The sequence below is a fragment of the Hyaloscypha bicolor genome, assembly GCF_002865645.1.
Source record: "Hyaloscypha bicolor E unplaced genomic scaffold K444scaffold_136, whole genome shotgun sequence".
Taxonomy (NCBI): Eukaryota; Fungi; Ascomycota; class Leotiomycetes; order Helotiales; family Hyaloscyphaceae; genus Hyaloscypha; species Hyaloscypha bicolor.
The window spans coordinates 928,977-953,462 of record NW_020194638.1 but is presented as its reverse complement, the minus strand read 5'-3'; the positions used below and the strand labels follow the sequence as shown (position 1 = coordinate 953,462).

General features: G+C 47.8%; 5 protein-coding genes across 5 annotated transcripts; all 5 read right to left on the bottom strand.

Annotated features, from left to right (window-relative positions):
- Positions 1–1,929: 1,929 nt before the first annotated feature.
- K444DRAFT_570547 (MFS general substrate transporter) lies at positions 1,930–4,621 on the bottom strand. Its single transcript, XM_024877273.1, has 7 exons — positions 4,253–4,621; positions 4,065–4,164; positions 3,732–4,015; positions 3,257–3,679; positions 2,999–3,205; positions 2,881–2,945; positions 1,930–2,826 (listed from the first exon to the last, which is right to left on the bottom strand). The coding sequence occupies exons 1-7, from the start codon at positions 4,429–4,431 to the stop codon at positions 2,330–2,332; spliced, it is 1,755 nt and encodes a 584-aa protein (XP_024730929.1). The 5' UTR covers positions 4,432–4,621; the 3' UTR covers positions 1,930–2,329.
- Positions 4,622–6,009: 1,388 nt separating this feature from the next.
- On the bottom strand, positions 6,010–7,817 carry K444DRAFT_134095 (uncharacterized protein). The gene is made up of 8 exons (XM_024870481.1): positions 7,522–7,817; positions 7,380–7,465; positions 7,217–7,321; positions 7,082–7,163; positions 6,848–7,021; positions 6,643–6,784; positions 6,466–6,590; positions 6,010–6,410 (listed from the first exon to the last, which is right to left on the bottom strand). The coding sequence occupies exons 1-8, from the start codon at positions 7,601–7,603 to the stop codon at positions 6,058–6,060; spliced, it is 1,149 nt and encodes a 382-aa protein (XP_024730928.1). The 5' UTR covers positions 7,604–7,817; the 3' UTR covers positions 6,010–6,057.
- Positions 7,818–11,339: 3,522 nt separating this feature from the next.
- Positions 11,340–13,636, bottom strand: K444DRAFT_618481 (acyl-CoA dehydrogenase NM domain-like protein). The gene is made up of 6 exons (XM_024881331.1): positions 13,139–13,636; positions 12,956–13,093; positions 12,759–12,912; positions 12,025–12,712; positions 11,936–11,976; positions 11,340–11,854 (listed from the first exon to the last, which is right to left on the bottom strand). The coding sequence occupies exons 1-6, from the start codon at positions 13,367–13,369 to the stop codon at positions 11,754–11,756; spliced, it is 1,353 nt and encodes a 450-aa protein (XP_024730927.1). The 5' UTR covers positions 13,370–13,636; the 3' UTR covers positions 11,340–11,753.
- A 2,897-nt stretch (positions 13,637–16,533) lies between these two features.
- On the bottom strand, positions 16,534–19,131 carry K444DRAFT_618479 (MFS multidrug transporter). The gene is made up of 5 exons (XM_024881330.1): positions 18,463–19,131; positions 18,388–18,401; positions 18,242–18,308; positions 17,862–18,178; positions 16,534–17,788 (listed from the first exon to the last, which is right to left on the bottom strand). The coding sequence occupies exons 1-5, from the start codon at positions 18,719–18,721 to the stop codon at positions 16,667–16,669; spliced, it is 1,779 nt and encodes a 592-aa protein (XP_024730926.1). The 5' UTR covers positions 18,722–19,131; the 3' UTR covers positions 16,534–16,666.
- A 2,990-nt stretch (positions 19,132–22,121) lies between these two features.
- On the bottom strand, positions 22,122–23,227 carry K444DRAFT_133948 (uncharacterized protein). The gene has a single exon (XM_024870480.1). It carries the CDS (start codon positions 23,046–23,048, stop codon positions 22,380–22,382), a length of 669 nt encoding a protein of 222 aa, XP_024730925.1. The 5' UTR covers positions 23,049–23,227; the 3' UTR covers positions 22,122–22,379.
- Between the last annotated feature and the right edge of the window lie 1,259 nt (positions 23,228–24,486).

Here is a 24,486-nt window from a genome sequence, read left to right as displayed (position 1 = left end):
GTATTTTTGCCGAGCCTGAAAGAACGTAGACCATACAAGTTCTAAATCGCCCGATATTAGTGCCAAGTACTCTGTATCGGCGATTTTCGGTAGAGGTGTGTTGATGGCTATCAAGTTCTCTCCTTGAACGGCCCAGAGAAGGTCACTTTCTTCGGGTTGAATTTCGTTGTCGAGAGCCAGCCTCTCCTGGTGACTTCCTGGGCAAGGAATTGATCTCGTCCACCCGCTTGAGAGGCGCCATCCACGGATATAGAAGTTACAGAATGGCATTCGAAAAGAGGTCGTTCTAGGGGTGCCATGGGTGGAGCCGACCGCAGCTCTCCAACGTAGATTGAGGTCATTGTTACAGCAAAATAGTAACTTGTGCTCCAATCCCTGAAAGTTCTCAAAAAAAACCCCCCCCTCCCATTTGGTCTGGAGAAAAAAAAGGCCCACCTCGTCGAAGGTTTAAGGCATTGTGTCTCAAAAAATCGAAGGATTCCAAGCCCTGCCCATTGCTCGGAAGTCTTCCTGGATTTGTTCCGGTATTCGGATTCTGTTATATCGGCGGGACACAAGATCCTTCCGATTCCTTCGGATGCAAGGTCATCGTGGTCGATATCGGAGCTCTGAATTATTAAATGCTTGATTAGTCGACATCTGGGGACCAAGCAATAGCCTCTCATGGCTGGAACAAGAACTTGATGCTGCCAGCTAAAGAAGAGGTTGGTGTCCGATCGACACAACGCCGTTTCGCCATCGAAGACTACCAAGTGGCTAGATGGTTCCAAAAAAAATCCGAAAATTGGCCCAACCACCCACTGGTGCAAAGTTGTTGACCAAACGGAAGGTGTTGTATCCACAAAGTATAGGAAGGCCTATCCCGTGGATCTTTCGACCAGTGGCAAGAATTCTAGGGAGCAACGACTCCCGCCATGGACAAGGACGTGAGCGCCGGTATTCATGGCAATGATAGGTTTTAGCCATGGATTTATGCACCCCCCAGGGGCAACTAGCATGCTCTTTAGAAGGTACACCATCGGTCTTCTGGGCAATCCGTAAACCGAAAGGTTGTTGGGACATCATGCTCCGAGTTATCGCTCGATCTTGAATCAGCCTCAGAACCGAGGTCTGGAGGCGAATCTGAGCCTTGAGATAGAACATCACTACGGTAAAGACATGGGCCTGAACTAGAAGTCAGCAAAAGAAGCCGAATGCAGACCTGCTGAGACAGGGGAATCTCCTTTCTTACTAAAGGGGTATCTTATCTAAACTCTAAAGGGAACTGCATCCTCCCGCATCAGATCCGCTAGACGCAAGATCTTCTCGGTGCGTCTGAAGAGGACTCGTCCTCAATTTATTCCATGCTGACGTCTCTTTGTTGCTTTACAGAGGGTCTGTGGATTATCTTCAAGGTAGGAAGCAGAATATTTCGAAGTGAGGTTGCAAAAGGGAGTAGGAAATTGGAAAACATGATTTCGCCAGATTTTCAGTGTAGGTTAGCGCAAGCTACCAGGTTTGTGCACTGCACGGGAGCCAGATGCCCACTAAATTCAGCCAGTGCATCAAATAATTCAAATAATTATAATTAAGTCTGAAGCCTAACAAATTATAATTCATTTATTAGCCAAGTGAGACTAAATACTAAGTTTAGTATCTAAGAAGTAATGTAGGGCCTAAAATAAGCTTCCATTAAAGTTTTATATAGTTTTATTTCAAGTTATTAAAGGAAAAAACTTAAAGAAGCGCTTGAGAAAAAATACCACGTGAGTAATTAATATATTTCAAGAAGAGGGTTTAAAGAAAATAAGTAAAGAGAAGGAGCGAAATCTAATATAATCAAAGTATTTATAAGTAAAGAGAGTAAGGTAATGCTCTTAAAAAGAATTTTATAAGGATATAAGAAGTCTTCACGTGATAATCAAGAAGAATTAATTATTAATTATTTTTGGACATACTGAATTCAACGAACTTCAAGAGAGAAAGGAGAGAGAAAAAGTCATATGCTGCTACTGCTGGGTCAGAAAGCCTTTGATTGAATAATTGAAGGCCTCACTTGAAGCCCCTCCGAAGACATGAAGCGCTGATATCGAGACAATATCGGAAGCAGGATCACACATGGGACCGGAAAGTCAAGAAGCTACAGCCGACTGCCAAAACTTCTACATCTCTCAAAAAATACGAGCCATGGTTCTTAACGCGTGCTAGGTGTCTAGCGTTCCAAATTTCCAAGAAAGGCATCCAGTTCAGCAGACATCCAGCACGTTCAGTTCGTGACCCCAAACATCCCGAAAAGTACAGGGCGGACTTTGACTTTATCCCGAAGCATTGCCAGCATGGCTCCGATGGTTCAAACCGTCTTCTCCTCAACCAAGCTGACATGTTCGACTGTGGCCTCGACCTCCTCGGTCATGAGATCCTGAACTCCCTTTACGAAGATGATAGCCACGAGAGCGAGGACGACGAAGGGAATGATGGATGCCCACGCGAGTCTGTAGGCCCCCGCATAGGCGTGGTGGCTGGCGTCAAAGGCTGCGCCGAGGATGCTGGGGCTGATACCTGGGACGGCTGCGAGGGCAACGGGGTTACCCGTTGCCATGCCTTCCATGAGAGCTGGAATGGAGGATGCTGGCAGACCGGCCTTGATGGCAGCCGAAGATACTTGGGGAACAAGAGTCTTGCCTAACTTGCTGTTGATGATGACGTTGACGACTGCGGATCCGAAAGCACCACCGATGGCACGGGCGGAGAATGCAAGACCAGTTGCGTTGGCGAGGTAGGCGTGGGGTGCAGTATATTGGACGAGAGCGATGAGGAGGGTCAGAGGTCCTGCTTGTCCGATACCAGCTGATTGGGAAGTTAGTGCTCCGCCTCAGGGTAATCATGAGTCTGATAACTTACCCATCACGTTGAAGCCATATTGAGCCTTACTCATGCTTGGGTTAATGAAAGAGTAACAGATGCAGCTATACCATGTCAGCAATGCTCACATCAGTTCCGGTCACTAGTGGTACCATACGTGATAAGGAATAGGACAAAAGTCACGTAGAGCGGGGTCTTCACGTCTTTCCTCTTTGTAGCCCACCAGATGATGGGAACTGATGCAAACAGATTGCAAAGGTTGAAGCTGAGTTGGCGGATAGAGATTCTCCACGCTGAATTCTCGAAGCCCAGATTGAGGATGATTTGAGTGGTGACACTGTTGACAGCGCTGAAGAAGATCCATCTGAAGAAAGTCAGTGTGGAGTTAACAGAAGTGGAAATGGAAAGCCCTTACCCCTCTACTGCGAAGGCAAAGGTCGAGAGAGCGAAATTGTTGTTCCCCTTGAAGAACACGTGTGCCACAAGACCATCCTTTCGTCCAAGCCACTCGTACACGCCAAACAAGACAGTCAATCCCATGCCGATTCCGAGTGGTGCAGCGACTTGAACTTGATGCCATTGGTAAGTTCCACCAGCCCAGTCAAGAGCGAGGAGCATGAGGGCTGTGCCGGACATGAAGAGGAATGAGCCAATGGGGTCCATAGCCCAGAGAACCTCCATAATGGACTTCCGAGGTCTATCAGCTGGACGAGCAGGCCAATAAAAGGCAAGGAAACCGAGGGACGTTGCCAAATGAAGTCCGGCTTGCAGCCAGTAGATTCCTCTCCAGCCATTGGCATTGGTGTTTGTAAGTCCACCACCTCCGAGGACACCGAGACTGCATTTAAATTAGTATACATACAACACGAAGAGTATTGTTCGAGACATACAGTCCACCGAGAGATCCCGCGATGAAGCAAAGTCCCTGAGACAGGGATCGGTACTTGAGGGGAAGAACCTCAGCCGGAATAGCTTGGGTGATGGAAATACTGGTTAAAGTGACACCGATGAGGATACCACCACCGATCAAAGTTGCCATATCTTGGGCTTTGGCAGAAATGACAGCTCCGACGAAAGCAATCAATGGTGGAATGGAGACCAAGTATCTTCGGTCCACGACATCTGACAAGCGGCCCACGATGGGTGAAAGCGTTGCTTGAATGAGAAGAGGGCCCTGCCAAAATCAACAGCAGATCATTTATGAGCGTTAGGATTGAAGTTACCTGAATGATCCATCCCACAATAGCCGGATCACCAAGGTCACGGATGATAAAGGCAATAACATTTGATGATCCGACGACGACAAAAACCTGGGCCAGGACACTTTTGAATCAAATCATTAGCCAACGTCCGCTTTGGATCGAAACGATATTCTCCAATGAGTTCAAGAGTTCGAGAACTTGAGACTTACGCAAAGCATGATATCAACACCACAACCCATGACCTCCAGCTCAAATTGATGTGTACATCGTGCTGGTGAGTCGCCTGAACAGCTTCTGATTCAGATTCGTTCGGGGTCGAAGGCACAGAAACCTCAACATTATTGAGGTTCTTCTCAGAAAGCTGGATTTCCTCCGTAGTTTCTCCCATGATGGGTGAGTTCGACTACTCGACGTTGTGCTTCCCGAGGTCGACTCAAGGTTGGTTATAAACGAGAAAGAATTGAGGCTTCAAATCGGGGCGCGGGTGGGTGAGAGATAAAGGCGAGAGTAGCCACATGGCTGTGCCTGCAACTGCAGTGCATGCAGCGAGTTTATATGTTTTTGAATGTCGGCAGCGCGTGGGAAGGCAAGCTAAACCCCATGTTCCCTGCTGCTTCCCGCGGCAGAATTGGCACGGGGCAACAATATTGTAAGCTGTAAAGACAAGTGTAACGAAAGGTGCAGGCATCTTTAGCCACAAACAATATTGACCCGTTAGACTCGGACCCAAAAGCGGTTCCTTGGACTCTCTTGAGAGGATCGGAAAGATTCTTCCCGCTGTCGTTGACAAGGTGTGAAATTGTCAACAACGTGCCGAAGTCACAGGGGAGGCAAATAGAGCGATTTCGTTCCTCCCCGACGCTCGCTTCGGCTGTGCCTCAACCGTGCCTCCTCTTCGGACGTGCAAAAAGAGGGGCATGGGGCACGTCACCCCGGGTTTTTTCCACTGACACCCTGGACGTGTCAAGTCTCAACCCTTTCACTTCCCAGAAAGCTTCTAGAATGGCTGCCTCAGCCATACGGCCCATGCCTCGTGTGTGAACTGAGAATCACAAAACGGTGCTCATTAAAAAGCAATTCAACGGCCTGGTTTAGGCCGCCATACTTGATTAGAGAGAACCTTCTCAGCAGCCCCCACAAATGCACAAGGCGGAAAACCCCACAAACATGGTACAAAGGTACTGTATCATTACCTCCCGGAAATTTGGTACTGGCTGTCAGCTTCCCTGTAGAAAGGTTTCTCTTCCGTCTCATTACATTTGCCGGCAGTTCTACCCGGATTGATCACAGGATTGAATCATTGAAAGAGCTGAACTGGATTGTTGGAAGCGCCCCGAAACTATGGCTTGGACTCCCGAAGGAGGCACTTGCACACGGCAATGTACTTCATGCAAGTCCTGACTCTTCCCGTTCGGGCGTCTGGATTCTGACTACATGTTCGAGGTGGGACAGCTTCGAAAACCGGCATTTCGCTAAGTGAGAACTTTTAGAATCTTTCCCTCGTATTCAAAAAGTCGCTATAAATCTCCCTAGAATTTAATAATCACCACAACATAGTAAAAGATACTTGTGCTTCTTCTGCATCTCATCATACTTAATATAAAGTATTTGGAGATAGTGGCGTTGTGATGCGCAATTTTCAAAACTATGAGATTTTGGTGTTCCTTTTGCGCTCGCGAATAGCCGAGCCGCCCCGCCCCTGCCGTCTTCGTACATGTATGGGGACTGTTCGACCTATGATCACCAATTCCGACAAGGCTTCGCAAGCAACCTGACCAAGTACTGGGTCATAGAAACACATTTTAAGCAAAGCAAAAGGAAAGCCGACCGCTTGAAAATAAAGTTCACATGCAACTTGCCCATGTTCTGGCCAATAGAAGCACGTTTTCCAGCAAAAGCAACGAGAAGTGCTCTCTAGAAGGATCCGCCCAACCGACGCCATTCGACCCTAATATACAGAATACAGTAAATCTCACTACTGCTGTTGTACATGTCCATGAAACAACGGTTTCACCTAGACAGCGTGCGATGCCTCTCGAAGAACCTTCGAGCTTTGAATGTATGACTCCTCCACGGTGAAGTCTCTCTGGTATTCGATTCCGCCGTTCATGCTGCCCTTCGTGACCATATTCTCCTCACTAGAACTGAATTCGCCCCCAGTGGCCCCGACACTGTATGTACCTTTCTTTTGACGGACAGTTCCAGGCTTCGAGATATCGTCGCCACTGAGAGGGATCATAGCGTGCCCGAACTGTGATCCACCGTTGTGTGATCCACCGTTGTGTGATCCACCGTTGTGTGAACGACCATTTGAACGGCCTGTCGTCATACGTTCGCGGATCGTCTTGTGGAATAGGGGCTTCATGGCTGGTATCGTTGTCAGAATAATGTACGCTTTGTTAATACTTGATCAAGATCTTACCTGGAACTGAGGCGCAGATAATGGCAATGTTGATTTCAACCATCGACCATATATTAATGGGTGCTCCATCGTAAAATGGATCTTTTGATTGGGTGTAGAGTCGGATAGTGTACAGTCGAATGATGCTATGAATATGTCAGCAGGATGACTGGTGTTTTGAAGTGTTCGCAGACGAACGCTGCAAGGCAGGAGAGGGCTCCCACGCCAAAGATAGCTATGAGGATAACCTTGTCCCTGGTTGGTCTTTTGATCTGAATAAGGGTCCTGATTGGCATCACCAAAATCCAGATGTCGAGCAAGATGTTCAAGCCAGCATTTACTGGCAGAAAAGTCAGTAACTTGAAGGTAATCTAATTGTATTGCCCAGCTAAAGACTACGTACTGTAAAAGAACACCAGTGTGTTGACGCACTTCTTGTGGGTCACGGTGAAAATGTCCCAGTTGGCATTGATTGGGAGACATTGCAAAGCTGCAACCGCCTGGGCGATAACCCATAGCAAAGCTACGAAGACGAAAGTTCCGTAGCAGGCTCTCCGAAGATTAATGTCGATTGATGCTGTTAAAGCCCAGAATTAGTGGCCACCAAGATTAGTGAAAATGGAGGGGAAAACTTTACCCAGCCGGAGGTAAAATGCCACGATAGAACACTTAATAAGAGATATCGCGGTATTGTACGTGAGCTCAATGGCATAAATAGTCTGTGTTCATTAGCTTAATATCCAAGTCCAGAATTTTTCCAGTGAAGACATACCTTCAAGATATCGACCATATCAGAAGGTCTGAGTTCAGCGCCATGGAGACCAGCTCCAAATTTAATGCCATAGAGAATTTCGAACAGATAAGAAAGAGTGATGACCTAACACTTATGAGTTTCTTCATTTTTTCCCGGGCAGGTTTGAGGTGGTCAATCATACCACTCCAGCAGCCATAAGCCAGTCATCAGCCCCGAGTTTTCGGACGACGAGATATCTTCCTGCTATCCGCAGACAGAGTGCAATGACTACAAAGAAAACTTAACAATAATGTATTGATTGAGAACGTATTCATAAAACGTACCTCCAAGTGATGACATCACAGACGAAACCACAGCCAAGCTGATTTGCTGTCCGCGGTAGATGGAACCGTGAACGTCCGCCATGATGAATGTAGTGATGGATGCTCGACTTCAAAGTTTCAATGAAAGAAAAGCTTCATTGAGTGAGAATTGAAGGAAGTTTCGAAGCCACCTCAGGTGGCATGCCTCGACCGTATATCAGGCGAAAAGACCTGGAGTTATGGAAGACCCGAAAGAGGTTTTCCCAACATGCATCCTCTATGCAAAAGCCCCTTTGCGAACGCAAACCCCTCGACGATTTCTCGAAGCACCTAGCTCGAGGAATGTGACAGCAACTGCTTCAATCTGGGAGCCCCGGAAACGCCCCACATGTGCAGCGAGGCTGTTTTACCGGCGAAGGCTTGGGAACTTGGGCCAAAGGATCTACAAGGGGTCTCGGGGATCGAGAGGGATGGTTTCTTTCCATAAGCGAATAACGCCAAATTTTGCACGAAAAGATGTCTTCAAACTCCCATGTCTGACAGGCCTGTCATTAGATTCCCAAGCAATGCCTACCTACCTGATAGGCAGACGTCTGGGATCACTCCTTCCCTAAATAAACTGACTTTGGCCCTTGCGGCGGTGCCCCGGTCAGCATGCCTGTTTTCAGCATTCTCCTTGTGTGGTGGCGTTAATACCAAACGATCTAATTTTGCCCAGATCGCAACTGAAAGATCCTCACGGCAATGCAAGCCTTGATGGTCCTGCAGTGCTTACTTAGCCCGGCACTGGTTCGTCCAGGAGTTTGAAACTGTTGGCACGATATCTGCCGGGAGCAAGCCAGTGGGAGGCGCCGAAAACGCCTGAAAATGCCTGGAGACCTGCGGCCACCAGAACGGTGCTCTGTACGAAAGAGACGTCAGTGGGAGAAGTGAGACAAATCCGAAGGAAAGAGACATGAGATAACAGTTTCCCGGGTCCGAAAGCTTGCTCTTGGCCTGGAGGCTCCCCGAACTATTGCAGCCCGCTTCCAACCTCGGAATATTGAAGGATGGAGTTGGGCAGACGTTGAATTAACCTGGCGATCAGATCATCCAATTGGTGGGATCTACTGAGTGCCGTTCGTCCCGTGTGGGCCCTCCCCGAGTCCCCTGATCCCCCGCCTCGCCTGAACCCTATCGAAATCCACTCTTGAATCTTCGGTGGGTATCTCCGGGACACCTGCAGCTTTCCGGCGCTTTCGCATGAATAACATTTCGGATTTATTGCATTGATTTACCCCAAATTCATCGCAAAAGAGACGTAGTGGGAGCGACGGTGAGGTCGGTTTCGGGTTTCAAACTTCCCCGCAGCTCGCTCCCACCTCGCCGAAGGAGGGGCCGATTCGGTATCCTTCTGACTCGCTGTGGCTGAAATTTGTGCTTCCCGAGGTATCTTTCTTCACTTTCGAGTAGTCTCAAAGACATAGTCAAGGTGCATGTTCCCGACGATCCGCTGAGTTTGCTGCATGCCGTGTCTCAGCCTGGCAAGCTTGGGAGGCCCACAGGTACCAGGGAAGTTTCGAGCTCTTGAGACTTGAGGGTAAGTGTACAACAAGACATGTGCGGAGGATCGAGAGTCCAAGCTTTCCCAAAAATCACTCTCTTACATGATCACCGCCTCGGAAAATGTAAAACGACACACAAGGTGTCGATTGGGGTGTAGATTGGGGGCCAGACTAGCCACTAACCCAAAATAGAGGCGCTCGGACAGGCATGCCACAAATTTGGCTTTCTCTTTAAATTTAATTAATTTTATAAGAAATCAGTAGAATTTAATACTTTTCGATTATCTTATAGCTCTAGCTAAGGGGTATTTAGATATGTACTTTTTATGAAATATGAATTAGTAATAGTTCTTTAAATAAAAGTAATAATAAAAAACTTATTATTTTATAGCCTGAAGGTAAGCTTAAGAAAGCCTGGGAATTTAGCGAACAAGTCCCTAATTGTAGATATAACAGCCCTATAAGACTCTAATTTATAGGGCCTTATAAAGCTTAAAAGCTAGGATTTAATTAATTAGTATATAAATTCTATTAAATTAAAGTTATATTTTAAGAAATATTTTGTTATAAGTTAGGAAGCACGTGATTATATTAAAAGCTTTATAATATACTAGCTTATACCTATATTTAAAAAAAACTAACTTAAGATCTTTAAAGAGCTTAGGTGGTCAATTACGAGTCGTTAATACCTTGGCCCCTAATCGACACACAGGGGGCTCGATCTTCTCTTCATCACAAGGGTACACTGTCAGGCGCTTTCCGCGAAACAAAGGAAGAGAAGATCAACAGACTTTCGATCCCAGCATCTTGGCAGACCTCCACCAGACCCTGAAAATTTGTTCTGTGAACCACGCTGCTGGAAAGTATTTTTACTGGACAGGCGCATTAGACCAGAGAGGCAAACTGGCGGGCTTACTTTCGGTTCGACTCCCTTGAAAGCCCTGAGGTTCTGGTGTAGATCTTCAAACATGCAGCTCGCAACGATACCAGTACGGAACTAGAATTTTGACCAGACACCCCAACCTTCTCGGGATCTAAATATGAGCACGCAAGACAAGAACACCACAATGATTCTGATCGCCCTCATTGCATCAAGTTCATCTGTGCAAAGTTAATTGATTTGCATGGCTGTCAAACTTGGGACGCAGCACATCCAAACAAGAGTGCCACCCGGCCCCCACGCCAGACCCAATCAAGTATCTCAATCGCAGATACTCGACGGCAGCGCACAGATCGTTGTTGGATCAAAACCTTAATAGCGTGACTCGACAAGTGTATGCTTTAAACGACTAAGTCCAGGGTGAGTGTGCAAAAGGCGGTCAGTGGTCACCATGTACCAGATCTTGAAATTATTGGACTTGGCGTGTCAATCACGGAAGATCTGACTTCGCTGTCAATAGAGAGATGTGTAAGATTCGTTCTAAAACGAGTCTCTTCGATGACTGGGCCAGTATTCCAGGCCCTCGTGTTTGTGGAAGATACTGTAAGGAAGCCCCAACAGGACTGCTTGAAGGTCTCGGCAAAAGACGCTGTAGCGAGCTGCCAAGTTCCCCTTACGAAGCCTAGAAGCCTCCTGGGAGATTCTGTCCATTTTGGGACTAGACAGCGTCTCCCCGCCCCCAAAGTCAAGATGCTTCGGACATCCGAAAGGCGGAAAGGAACACATCCAAGAGGCTGCAATCCTCCTGCTAGCCACCCCACTTCTCCGTGTCGGAATAAGTCTCGTCACTCCCGCCCCCATGAACCCCTGGAGTGTTTGGTGCTCCACATACTACTGTAGTACAGTAAAACATTCTACTGTTGCACGAATGCAGAAGAAGGATTCCACGCAGGGACCAGAATCATTGAACAGGGCTCTTGGCTGCACAACGACGGCGTTTCTCCACAACTCCCACAAGAACGCGCACCGTACCGTACCAGTATGATTCTGGACGCAAAACCTTATCATACGCTAGCCAATCTCTTGGTCGCTTCTGCCGCGTGTTGAATGACTTGCTGTTCGACTCGTTCCGGAGATGCTAGTCCCGAGTATGGATGCGAAAATTATGTAATCTTGGACTTGAATACGTAATATTGTAATCTAACCACTAGGACTTTGATTATGGTGATATTTTATGCATAAGGGGATATTATGTGACCTGTAGCTAATCAGAAGCTTTTATTTAACTAGCACGTTTGCGTGTTTCTCCCTTATATGCAAACCTTCAAGCTTTACCAAGTTTTCCCCTTACAGGTGACGATTTGTTCATGAATTATAAGTGGTTTATACAGGCAATTAGAGTACGTATTTGACGACTTGATTATCATATAATTACGCTAGAGTTGATTAATATATAATGTTAGTGATTACAAATTTAGCATCCCGGGTACCGAGTCCCAGAAACTGTCCATACCACTCCCTAGGAAGTAGGAATTTTCCCCTGAATCACGGTCATCGCGTCGTCCAAGAGGTGCATACTGCTGCAGACATCGCCAACAAGCGGTGGAAATCCTAGCTCAATCCCAATGATACCATGACGTTTCACTCTCCCCAATGTGCAGAATCTGCAGAAGTTGCAAGAATTATTGAAAGGTTGCTTCAAACGGAAGGTCATAACATGCCATCTGGTTCAGGAACAAATATCACCAGGGAGATACGCATCTTCAGGGAAGCAGAACTGGACGAATAGCACCCTGGATTGATAATACATTTTCCGAGGTCTCCAGGCCTCACAATTTGCTCGAGGAAGTGGACGTACTTGCGTACTTTCTTAGGTCTTTCGATTCCTCTCTGATTGCCAGCTCGCTCATGATTTCTTCGCTTCCCCCACCTAAACAAGACTCAAATGAGCATCAACATCTCCAGGGGAAGCCCTATCTCAGTATACGAGAGAAGGAGTGGAAGGACTTACCGACCGCCATGACTCTCACATCCCTTGAAATGGCTTCAATCCTATCCCGCTGTCAGCAACCAAAATGTCTTTGGTGGAGGGGCTCATACCGTCCGCCTTTCCCCCCTTTGGCATATCCCAATCCTCCCATCACTTGCTGTGCCTCCCGAACACACTTCTCCAAACACCTCGTGCTGACAATCTTCAGCATAGCGGTCATGCCGCCAATCCTTACTCCATCTCCATCCTTCCCACCATCCTTCTTACTCAGCTCAATCAGCCACGTCAATTGCTCCAGAAATGCTTGCGCCGGTTCGATCATCCTTCCCATCTTGACGAACTTCGCCCTGATAATCGGACTCTCAATCAATTTCTTCCCGAATGTCTCTCTCGTACAAGCATGCTTCCATGCATCCTCAGCACACACTCTACTCAATCTGATGGATTGAGTAGCAATACCCTTCCTCTCTGCGTTGAAATTAGACATTATGACCTCGAAACCACGGTTCTCTTGGTTGATCAGATTCTCAACTGGGACGCGCACATCATCAAAGGTGATGAATGTGCTCCCTGAAGCACCGACACCAGAATTGAACATTTGTCGGGTCGAGACACCTTGGACTTTAAGAGGGATGATCAAGAGTGAGACACCAGCCGCCCCGGGTCCTCCTGTCCGGACAGCTGCTGTAACGTAATCGGCCCAGATGCCGTTCGTGATCCACTTCTTGCTGCCATTGACGACGTAGTGATCGCCTTTCCGTACCGCAGTCGTCTTGATATTGGCTACATCAGAGCCGGCTAGCAAGCATCAGCAAAAGGTTCCCCTCAAATTGTGAGGACCTACCATCAGGCTCAGTGATCCCAAGACAGAACTTGATGCTCCCATTTGCAACTCCTGGGAGGAACCTATCTTTCTGAGCTTCTGTCCCGAAGTTCACAATAGGCGGAACACCAATGCTGTTTCCCCCTCCAAGGCCCCATAAAACTCCCGAGTACCCCTTTTTCGTCAGTCAGACTAAGCAAAAAGGGGTCAAAACATACCACACGTGACAACTCATCCGAGACAATCAAAGTATGCCAGGAATTCCACTCATCATACGGTATATCCCCAGGAAGCCGTACATCCTTCAAGCCAGTAGTCAAACCCACATAGCCCAGCTCTGCATGGCGCTTGAAAACCTAGATTTTGTCAGACGTGATTGGAGAAGAAGGCGTCTCACGTGCCTTGTCTGGAACCTTGCCTGCAGATTCCCACTCGAAGGCATACGGCAGGATCTCCTCGTCGACGTACGTGCGGATAGCCGCTCGGAGCTTCCGGTGGGAATCGGTGTAATGCGGTGACACATTCCTCGAGTACCAGAGAGGCTCTGCATATGGTGTGGGACAGCCAAATGCTGGGTAGTCTTTGGTTGGCGGAGAGTGCGAATCTTTGAGCGTGGCGACGGGAATGGACATATTGTGTGGCTTTTTATCAAAATAATGAGATCTTCAATTGACTCAGATCAAGATGTGTGCTCTTTCTAGGGGAATGGTGATGTGGTTGTCCAATATCAAATTCTCAGAGATGCCGAGGCTTCGATGCGGGGATCTGATGCCTGTACCCCTGACAGTCGCCAGCGCGATCAACGCCAGCGACTGAGCGATTTGCCAACGGTTTGCGGGTATTTGCAGAAGTCTCGTCCCAGGTGGAAAGGTTGATGCAAGGAATAACTAGTTTTGGATGATGAGGAAGGGAGCGGGGATCTGCAGGGGAAAGAGGAGGAAAGATCGTCGTCCCAAAGCAGGGAAGCGCAGATTATGTCATGCATTCAACATCCTCAACATCATCCCTCTCTCTCCAACCACACATCACTTACGATTGCCGACATCTCTCGAGGAGCCCCATCGGCTCTCCACAGCCCATTGCGTGGTTGTGCAGGTTTATCAGGATATCCAGATCTACTCAGTTGATCCTTCCTCTCATCATAGGCGACTTTCGACCAATTCACGTCAGGATTGAAATGCAGGCTCCCATGAAGACCCGGACATCGATCTCAAGTTCGCACCTCTTACTCCAAGCGGATACAAGCATGTTCCCAGGAGTCTGGACAGTGTCTCTCAGGTCAGCCATCCTACCGAAGATTGGCATGCTTTTTTATGTGTTTTAAGAGAATGCAAGTAATCTTACCTTTTTAGGCTTGGCATGATCATTTTTTAGTCTTGATGTTTTGTCTTGATCTGCCCCCCGAACAGCCCTCTGCGTGGCAACGAGTATTTTCAAGCTATACGAGAACGTCGTGTGAAATTCCGAAATTCCAGCTTTATTTGCCTCTTTCTAAGGGTGCAACTATCTCGTGGAAAAGTAGTATGTCCTCGCGACACCACGTAAAATCTCTATCCTGGATTAGGATACTGTTCTGAATTCCCTCATGTGGGTACACCGTGTGTATTCGATTACTACATTTTAAAATACAGAGCGGCAGTCAGGTTCTCGTAATCTCCAAGAGGGCAGCTCACCATGTCCATGCCGGAGGTGATTCCTGTCACGTGATGAATCCAGCCAGCCAACAATCAAAGCCTCCAAGATTTTAGGCAGGTGTCGTAAGAAAGGAGGTCGTTATATTTCGATCTCGTGATATAAATATGCGTTCTCACATCTGAGAGCGACAAGGTTCATCATTCATTGTCAGCATTGGTAAGAACAAGTGTCTGCATCCTGAATCCGGGAGCTCGGCGACATGATCTTCATTGTAACCTTATATATGGGAGATAGAGCCCAATATAAGGATGTTTATTGGAATCGCCTCCCATGTTCGATTCATAATTTTAATTACTTGGAATGGAGATGCAACATGTGTTGTCCATGATGGCCAGACACTCGCCCGCTCATTCTGATTCCTTGTTTCTCATTTTCATATTACTCTCAAAATATGCTTTCTGGACTCGACAAGATCTCTACGCAAACTCTGGACCTATTTTAATATCGATCTTAATAACTTCTGCAAAACAATAAAATTGATGCTCAACCAATCTCTTCTCCCCACCGGCATCGCCGTCCTCTCTGCCCCCCTAAGTATCAGCATCTCACTTATCAGTACAGAGAAATATCCACGTCCCCGCAATTGCAAATAAACAGGGATCTGCCAGTCCCCGTCTCTCAGGTTCCGCCTGTCTCACTCACGCATATTTGCAAGAAGGGATCTGCTAAATATTGAGAGGGAAACTCATGCCTGTGTAGATATTTCGCTCGCTCGCGACAATGATCAAAATGAAGACTTTGTCGAGGATGGCTTTGGAGATAGTAGTTTTGTGGATATTAAGTTAGATGAGGACGGAGACAATGAACAATTTAGAGAGGGAATCGCAGACTTTAAGGGACAGTTTCGAAAGCACACAAAGACCAGCCTGCCTTGCGAAATAATACCTCGTTGTCTCTTAAATAGATGGGGAAGACAACTGTCTTTAGTTGATACTATTATTGTGCTACAAGGAAAAATTGACGAGAGCAACCTTGAATTGTGTGGACTATTGCTTTAAAAATAAACCTAGATGTCTTTTAAAACATGTCATTGCTTCCTCATAGCAGACGTGGCTTGCTTACTGATTTGTTTCCCAGTATACCAATCGAGAGATGGTTAGACAAGCGGAATCCAAGTTCCAAGGCGATGCAAGATTTCTGCTGACACGCATCTTCTGGCAGGGCTGTTATCATTCTTGTCAATATGATGAGAACCTGAAGTCACAGTTAATGTTGGATGGGTCGAACGACAATCATGCTCCCCTGATATTTGCTTGCGTTAAGGGATATGATGTGAAGGGTAAAATCGCTTCGGGGCAACATAATTGGCAGAGCTTTGGAAAGATGAATTTGAAAATCAGCTCGTTTGGAGAGCTGTTATATCGGCTGATCATCGCGGCTCTCACTCTGCGAGTCTCCGTTCTTTACCTTCCCATAATGCTCACAAATGAAAATGACCTAAGACGGCGCTGGGATATTTAGGGCTTGATTTTAAAGCCCAACGGAGTGGTGAACCATGTGCGAATTGCATGCTTTAAAGTGACGGGCGATAACAGTAGTGAATTCTTCCTCTCTGGGTTAAGTGGGAGACAAGTAGACATCGATGAACCAAGGCAGGATAATTTCCGTTCAAGGAGCGATGGCGATGGAAAGACCTGGCATGCAATTACAATTGTTTAATATAGTTCTTTGCTCAATTCGTATCATTTAGGAGGTTTTGACTATGCGTGTTGCCTCTGCTCTAGCAGTGTAGCTAAAACACAATAAGAGTACCACAAAAATAAAGCTGGAGCAATTTTCTACTTGTATCTCTGCCCTCTGAAGGCATAATATGAGGGATAAGAAGTGATTTGGTCTACTAAACATCTCAACAATTTGTTTTTATCTCACACTCCTTCGCTATAGCTGAATATTCATGGAAAACACATAATTTATGAAGCCCTTCCAAATTCCTTAACTATTTATATGCAAGTTAAAACAAACCTTTAATCTCTTGTGATTGTCTCTATCCAATCTTCTAGGGTGCAAAACAATCCGTTGTTTAGAGATCTTGAAGTGTTGGGAGCGAAAAACCGAATTGAGAGTCAAGGGGTATTCAATTCACGAGATTAAGATTCTAATTCCTCCAGAATAAAAATGAAGCTACTGTACAAAAATGAGGGAATAGAGTGTGAAGCCTCTCTCCTGCCAAAAAACATCTATCTATCTCATTGAGCACCCAGTTCCAAACACCGATCCATGGCGGCGCCTCAAAATCAAACCTTTCCGGACTTCTCCACTGGCTCCTCTACCGTGACCTCACTCTCGCCCGATTCGCCTTCAGCGTCGCCCACCTTCTTATTACCCTTCTTAACACTCTTCCACTCCATAGCCACACTCCCAATAATCGTCAATGCACCCGTCGCCACAGATACCAAGAACACCTGAGTGAGTGCTTTGTCATATGCCAATATGACGCCCGGCAGGTACTGCGCCGGGATCTTCGAATGAATGCTCGTTGCGCCGGTCATGATAACGACCGCGGGGTCGATACCCGACGCGTACTGGCCAACCTTTTCAATCAATTTATTCTGGAACACGCTCTGTGCGATAGCGATGCAGATTGCTCCTCCAAGTGTCTGTGCGAAGACCACGACGGCAGTGCCTGTAGGTACCTGGTCGAGAGGGAGCACGGTCTGCACGGCGACGAGGGGGAGCTGCATGCCCATTCCTACGCCGAGACCAGCGAAGGCTTGGTAACCGATCCAGGCCGGGTGGGCAGAGTCTGGCATGAGGGTCGTCAGGAGCCCGGAGCCTATTGACATACAGATTGTGGAGGCTATCATAAATGGGGTGTAGTATCCGACAGCAGTGACCAGTCCTCCGACGATAATGGCCGTAGCAACAACACCGAGGATCAGGGGTAGATTCCTGATGCCTGATGCGACCGCCGAGACGCCTTTGACGGCCTGGAACCAGATGGGGATGTAGTAGGTCAAAGTGAAGAAGGCGCCTGCCATCAAGAAGGAGAAAACGCAGGCAGCCCAGACACTGCGTTTTGCTATCATATGTGGCGGCATCATTGCATTATGAGGACGCCAGAACTGCACTGCGACGAAGCCTGTGATGAGAACGCCGAAGACCACGAAGAGGGCGATGATCCTGCCGTTTCCCCATGGGTATTTCGAACCACCCCATTGCAGCGCAAGGAAAAGGGAGATGATGGCTGGCATCAGGAACACGTTCCCGTAGAGATCGAAGGTCTTTAAGCGCTCTACCCATCCGATGCTCGCTACGGCCTCGCGTTTGGGGTCGTGGAACAAGAACATGATGGCCACAATGGTGATTGCTCCAAGTGGGAGATTAATGTAGAAGCATAGTCGCCAGGTTACTCTGTCCTGTGTTTCGTCTCCATCAGCAACAGCCCCTTGAACCTCCAATTTAGTTTTGAGGCACAGAGAAAGAACTGACCGTGAAGACCCCCCCTAGTAAAGGACCAGCCACAGATGCAATACCCCACATACCTCCAATAGCGCCCATGAAGGTCGGTCTCTTGTGCAGCGGCACCACATGTGCGAGGATGATCAGCGCCCCGGAAAACAAGCCCGCGGCGCCCAGACCTGCAATGGCACGTCCAACGATAAGGCCGATACTGGACGGTGTGACGCCGCAGACGAGAGATCCTAGCTCGAATATGCTAATGGATGAGATGAAGACATATTTGATTGAGAACGTAGAGTAAAGTCTACCGTACAAGAGCTGGAACGCTCCTGTTGTGAGCATGTAGGCTGAGTTGTATTAGCTTTGAAGCCATTCATGGAGATAATAATGAAGGAAGGAAGGAGGCTTACCACTTGCGTACCAGCCTACATCATCCAAACTATTGAAGCGATCTGTGATTTTGGGGATGGCAGTCGCCTAGATGTTCTCATCGTTAGAAGGCCAATTCGGGCTTACACAAGACGAAGCTATGGATACCCCAACATGAACGACGTACAATAATTGTTTGGTCTGATTTTGGTGAACGTCAGCTTGAGTCCTTTTCTTTGTACACAAAAGGAAGGCGATTTACCAATGGCTACTAGAAACACGGCAAGGTTGAGCCCGAGCATGATGAAGAACAATGCCAATCCTTGAGGATACTCATCGTCACTTTTCTCCTCACCGGAGACTTTCTCAGGGGTTTTTGGTGGCTCATCCAGGGATGACATGGCCGTGTCGACATCTTTCTTATCCTCAGATCGGGATGGAGGCGCTGTTTCCTTGTCGTCCACGTCGGTGGTGGATGAGGTATCCTCCGCAGGAGGTGGACGAGTGGCTTCCTTTTCCATGTCGCCTTCCAAGGCTTTCGGAAGAGTGATGTTGTTTGGAAGGGCTTATGGGAGGATGCAGCTCAACACAAAAATTTAGCAGCACGGATCACTTGCGGCGCAGTTGAATTAAAGTTAGTATGGTGACAGAAGGGGAGGCAGTAACGAAGCGAAAAGAAAGGAACAGGAAATCACTCCCTTGACAGAGACGGAGGTAGATGATTTTGCTTCTTATAATCTCGCAAAAACCTTCGCCGAACAACGGGTTCAATGAGGCTTGGACGTCCCCCGTCCCCTTCCGCGCTATGATGGTTGCCTGGGCCAACACCGATATTTGGCCCAATAGATCGGGACGCGTTCAAGCCCCTTACTCGGCGTTCGGGCTTCGCGCCCAGCTGAATCTGGTGTGGTGTTGCCGCAACCTTACCACAACACTTAAATTATTGCAGGGAGGCTGGCGAACTTCATTTTATCACACACGCAATCGGTCTTCACTGTTCTCCTCTGTTCTCATCCGCCGTCTCGGCGGACTTCATACATTCAATCTGATGCACCTCTGCACAGTGGGAAAAAACGCGAACCCTGGAAGATAAACCTGCTCGGAGACTTTATTCGGAGAGTTTCGAATGCCCGTCTTACTGAACGGTGGATCGTGTTCGAAGCCAGCCAATGGTTGACCGCAAAGATGACGCCCAAATGAAGCGACGAAACACTGAAACATTGGGCGAAGAAGGGCCCGTATCTTTGGGTATTGGCCCTGGACATTCAGCCTAATGTATGCGTAATGTACGTCTTCCATTTGAGGTTTCTCGCATTCCATTTTTGCAATCCGAGTATCCATGTTGCTTGGCTCCTTTGGGCGGTATCAAGGAAGAAAGATAGTTGAGGAACGGTTTATTGAAAAAGGAAACTCGTATTGCAATAATGTAACACGAGACCCATTGTATGATAGTAATTTTGCGGAACTAGCTACTCAGCGATATCGTATTGGGCATATTGTTGTAAACACTGATTAACTTCTTCGAACATCTCTGAAGGATGGCAAAAGTCGATGTTTGGAGAGAATCCCCGCCTTGTTCATGAGGAACGAAGATACAAATGACTTTGAAGCAGTTCAACTAGCATGATCACGAGGCAAAGAAGAACATCACAGCAGTCAAACGAACAGCGAGCATTTGGACAATGACAATTTATTCAACGAAAACGTGAAATCATAAATAAGACGGAGTAAGATCCCATCAAGATGACATTTCTCTTATCCCGAAAGGAACAACTCTCTCCCTTGTCATTTCTGGTGCTTTGAACAACCCACGCAAATATCTGAATGAACCACTCCTCCATATATTGTTCAAGTCAGAGTGACTTGAACCCAGTGAGCATATCCTTTATGACCGAGAACTCGTTCACCACTTTCTGTCATGTCTGAGGGGGTGGATAGTCCGGCTTGTAAACCATAGAAGTAACTTTCGGCACTTTCCAATGGGCCAAGAGGCCACAGGCTTTTGCGTGGTCACCATCGCCCTTCCACCTATCCTTCCACCTACCCTTCAATTGCTGCTCGATATCCGCTATAAACTTCGTGTCGTCCTCCGGGCAGAACAAAATCAGCTCCTGCAGAGCCGCAAACTCCCTAGCTACCTTAGAGACCCAATGGAGCATGTCAACAGGATGTATGATCCATTTACCTCCATCAAACCTTGAGTGGTGATCTTGATGGCATGAGAAGTTCTTCGAATCGACGGCCAGAACAGTAGTGTTGTCTCTCGGAACCGCCCATAGTTCCGAAGGCCGGATGGTTTATCACTTCCAATAGGCTAACATGTCAGAGAACAGGAGGATAGAATTCTACGGTAGGAGGTAAGATGATACTTCGGCAACTGGGAGGAGAGTAGGACTTGGTGTGCTCAAAACGGCGGCTCGAGATTCCTGGCGCACGGAGAGCAGAGGTATGAGATCTTGTCGAACGACCGCTGGGGAATCCCAGACACCATCCCGCGGCAAAGGCAGGTCTCGGTGGCGTACCAAGACTACTTTTCGCATTAGAGTCGCAAACGACCAGACCATCAGCCGTATCTCGGGCGGCGGCTTTAGAAAGAGCTCGAAGGTTATGGCAGCCTCGGGGAGTTGCTCGGTGATCTCGATTGCTGAAGGCTCGATCATCTCAGGAAGCGACGGCGTGTCATCTGGGGACGTTTTCATTGTAGAAGGCCACTTGGCAGCAGCTGGATGTCCTTGTCGGCGCCCACGTTTGCGAGCCATCGTACCCGTGATGGACTGGTGGATCTTTCGTTGAGGGAGGCACCGATAAAGTGGCTGGCACTTGACAAGTAGTCGAATTCGTCCGAGAAAGAAGTTGTTGAAGAAGATTTGAGTCTATGGCCGTGTTCGGAAGTAGTAGGAAAGTATGGTTCAACAACTCTAGTGACCGATATTTAAAGCAATAGGGACAAAGCCCCCTCGCTTCGAGGTCCAGAAAGTCGTCGCTTAAATAGGGGTGACCCCGGACCATTTGGCACCCGGAAGGTTGGAATACTACGAACGCGTTTTCTGAAATCTCCTGAAACAAAAAGACTGTAAGAAGAAATCAAAGGGGTTTGATAATGAACATTTGTGGCTGGATGCTTCGAATAGGTCGAAGGCGGGAACTTGATTCTAAACGCGGATGGGCGAGTCCTCCCTGGCAACTAGGAGATAGAGAACTACACAAAAACAATTCTCAATAGATTCAATAACAACAGTCACATGTGCGGAAATGAGTTCTGGTTGAGACTGCTCTATAAACCGATTTGGGACCGACCACATCTCTCCTGACGTGCTTGATTGATGACCCATGAGTGCTCCCAGAAGCTCCATCAGCAGATGCAACTTATATTAGGAGCGCGGTCTTCAAGGCGTAGAGGGATGCTCTCCATTATCACGTTCATAGCTTAGAAAAGCGATTTTGGGCACCATCGGCACCACCCACAGGATCTGGTCTCGATCCCTGAGCGGGTACTTTGTTCGGAGGGAAGAGGGACAGGGAGCGTGCCGCTTAGCCCCATTCTTGTGCACCACGTAGCGGAAATACTGGGGAAAAGAAGGCAACGACGTTTCCAATTGCACGCGAGTACGGAAAATGCCATGATCTGGTTAGAGAAATGAATCCGAGAGGCAGAATGCTCCATAATTACCCCGAACTCAACGACGTGGCTGCGAGCTTGCTACGATGCTCCTGGATGAACCCCCCTTCAAGCCCATGTTTCACCTACGCTGCATGTGCAAGAATTGCCTTTCTCATAGCCAACCAAGCGTCCTCTCCTTCATTGTAGTCGTAGTCCAAATATGTGAGATGCGGCAAGCTCCATGATGACATTCCAGAGCAAGGAAGCTCCCGGCCAGCTTCAGCAGCCTCCTTCAGGTATCCCACCATCTTCGCCACTCGTCCCTCGAAGTTCACTCTTCTCAGTACTATTACCTCCTTCACACTGGGGTGTACCGCAATAGCGCACGCAAGCTTCCGAGCTTGCCACCCATCCAAGAGATCAGGCCAATACGTCTCCTGGTGGATATCGAATAATAGGGGATCGACAGCCAAAGTCGTCACCCGCAAACGAAAGCCATTCCATGGATGAGACTTGTCGTCGAAGCGAGGGGCTTGGAGAGCCAAGTTCCATTGACGATGGTCTCTGAGGAGGCAGATTCAGTTTTCTGATGAGAAGTAGAAGGGGGCTATGACGACGGAATGCTCAAGTTTAACAAGATCGTAAAACCCTAGGGCCATCTGTCGTGACTCTTGGCACACCGCCATGAGCACGATTGGCTTCACCGCTCGTGGGATCATCTGGGATCCGCACAATTCGATGACTAATGGCATGGAAAGAGCTGAGGACCAAATCATGTTGCGTAACTCGGGGGCCAGCTTTGGGAATAAGGTGAAGGATGCCTCGGTTTCGCGTCCTGGCTGTGAAAGGATCATCTTCGAGGTCTCTTGCGTAGCAGCAGAGGGCGTCGTGCTATTGTCACCTTCGAAAGCCTTCCCAGTAGTGCTGATTGAATCGACGATGGCTTTGTTCGCGGAAGGAGCTAACATGATGGCCGAGTCATTTGGGCTCGTGTGCTCGATTGGATTGACGATGGCTACGTTCGCGAGAAGAGAAGAAGGAGGAACTGATACGACGGATGAGGTATGTTGACTCGCGTTCTCCATTCGGTCGTCGCGAGCTGCGATCGGAGGAGAAAGAGCAGGAGGTATTGACAAGACGAAGGAGTGATCTTGGTTCGCGTTCTCAACTGCATCACTGATGGCTATGCTCATGGGATGAGGAGAACGAGGAGCAGGACCTGATGGACTTTCAGTTGACATGGCCATGGCGCGTGATATGGTGACACGCTTGCGTGAGGTGCGGGAAAGACGTTGGATCGAGGTCGATTGAGAGACCCGGACCGGAGGTGATGTTGGATTCCAAAAAGATTGTTAGAGCGAGATGAGGCGGCTTTGAACGCGCTCGGGAGGAAGGGTTGTGTCCATTGAAGGCTCTCGCTAAAAGGGGCAGCCCAATTTTTTTTTTACAAAACAACCAAAAATTTGCACTTTACCACTAGTCGCAGCCTTGCGGTCGTTCTCTCCATCGAGAACTATTACTTTATCTCAGTAGTTGCAAAAGAAGAAGAGGAAGAAGAAGAAAACTTAGGAGCAAAACGGCAAAACTACGCCTCTCCGAAGAGAGGCTACGTACAACCAGACGAACTGAGTTGTTTGAAACCCTTTCCAACTGGCCCACTCCGAAGAGCAGGGAGAAAGTAGAGGGGACCATGGTGGCTCCTTGCGCTCGTGCAGTGGGCGGACCAAGCACGATGTAGGTTGCACACAGGTTTTTCCGGCCGGAAGTTTAACGTCATTACGGACGAGAGGGTGTCTTAACTGTACAAGCGATTGCTCGTTTGTTAGTTGAGGCGAAATGTCAATTGCGAAGGGTGGTTTAACTCACCAGCGATTTCTCGATTGCTTGTAAACGAAAAATGCTTATTTTAGTATATAAGGTGAATGGCTCCATGGCCTGAAGTTCGGCAGGTAAGGTCACGTGGGCGAGCACCGTGCCTTGATAACATGGTCAGAGAAGTTATCGTATAAGTCGATGTTCAATCGATAGGTCTTCATATTATCAAGACTCGAGCAAAGAAAAAGGCACTCGAAAGCACGGAGAGATCGACTTCTAGGAAGAGAACACGGCTGACGAGGAACTACCTGGGCGAGGAAGTACGCAACTTGTCGACACAGCAGAAACACATCTGATGTAAAGAGAAGCGGGAAGTCTCCATTCCATTATATCATTGCTTGCACGAAGGGAAAGAAGGTCGAAAGCATTGAGACTAGGACTTTGAGTATGGCAGCCGAATTAAGCTTGAGCTTTATGCCACAATAGAATAATACACTCAGACGAGAATAATCAGAAGCTTCATTAATAGACAAATCTGCACAATGGAAGCAATGCACGCACAGTGCAATGTGTTGTCAAGGTAACTAAATGATGGAGTTGAGATGTAGTACTAAAAAGAGGAAGAACGGTCAGAAAATGGTCTGGGCATGCACGACTTTAAATACAACGCCAAGTGCCTCTCGCCTCCCCTGCACCTCCCCTGACCACAGCAGCACTATCCCTGAAACCGCCGCTCTTCCACTGAAGGACTCGATAAGATAAGAGCCTCCAACCGTCACGTCATCCACTTAATCAGCTCCATACAGCCCCCTCTCTCCCTCCCTTTCCCCTTAATCACCACTTTCGTCCTTCCTCGATTGCCTTCCAACT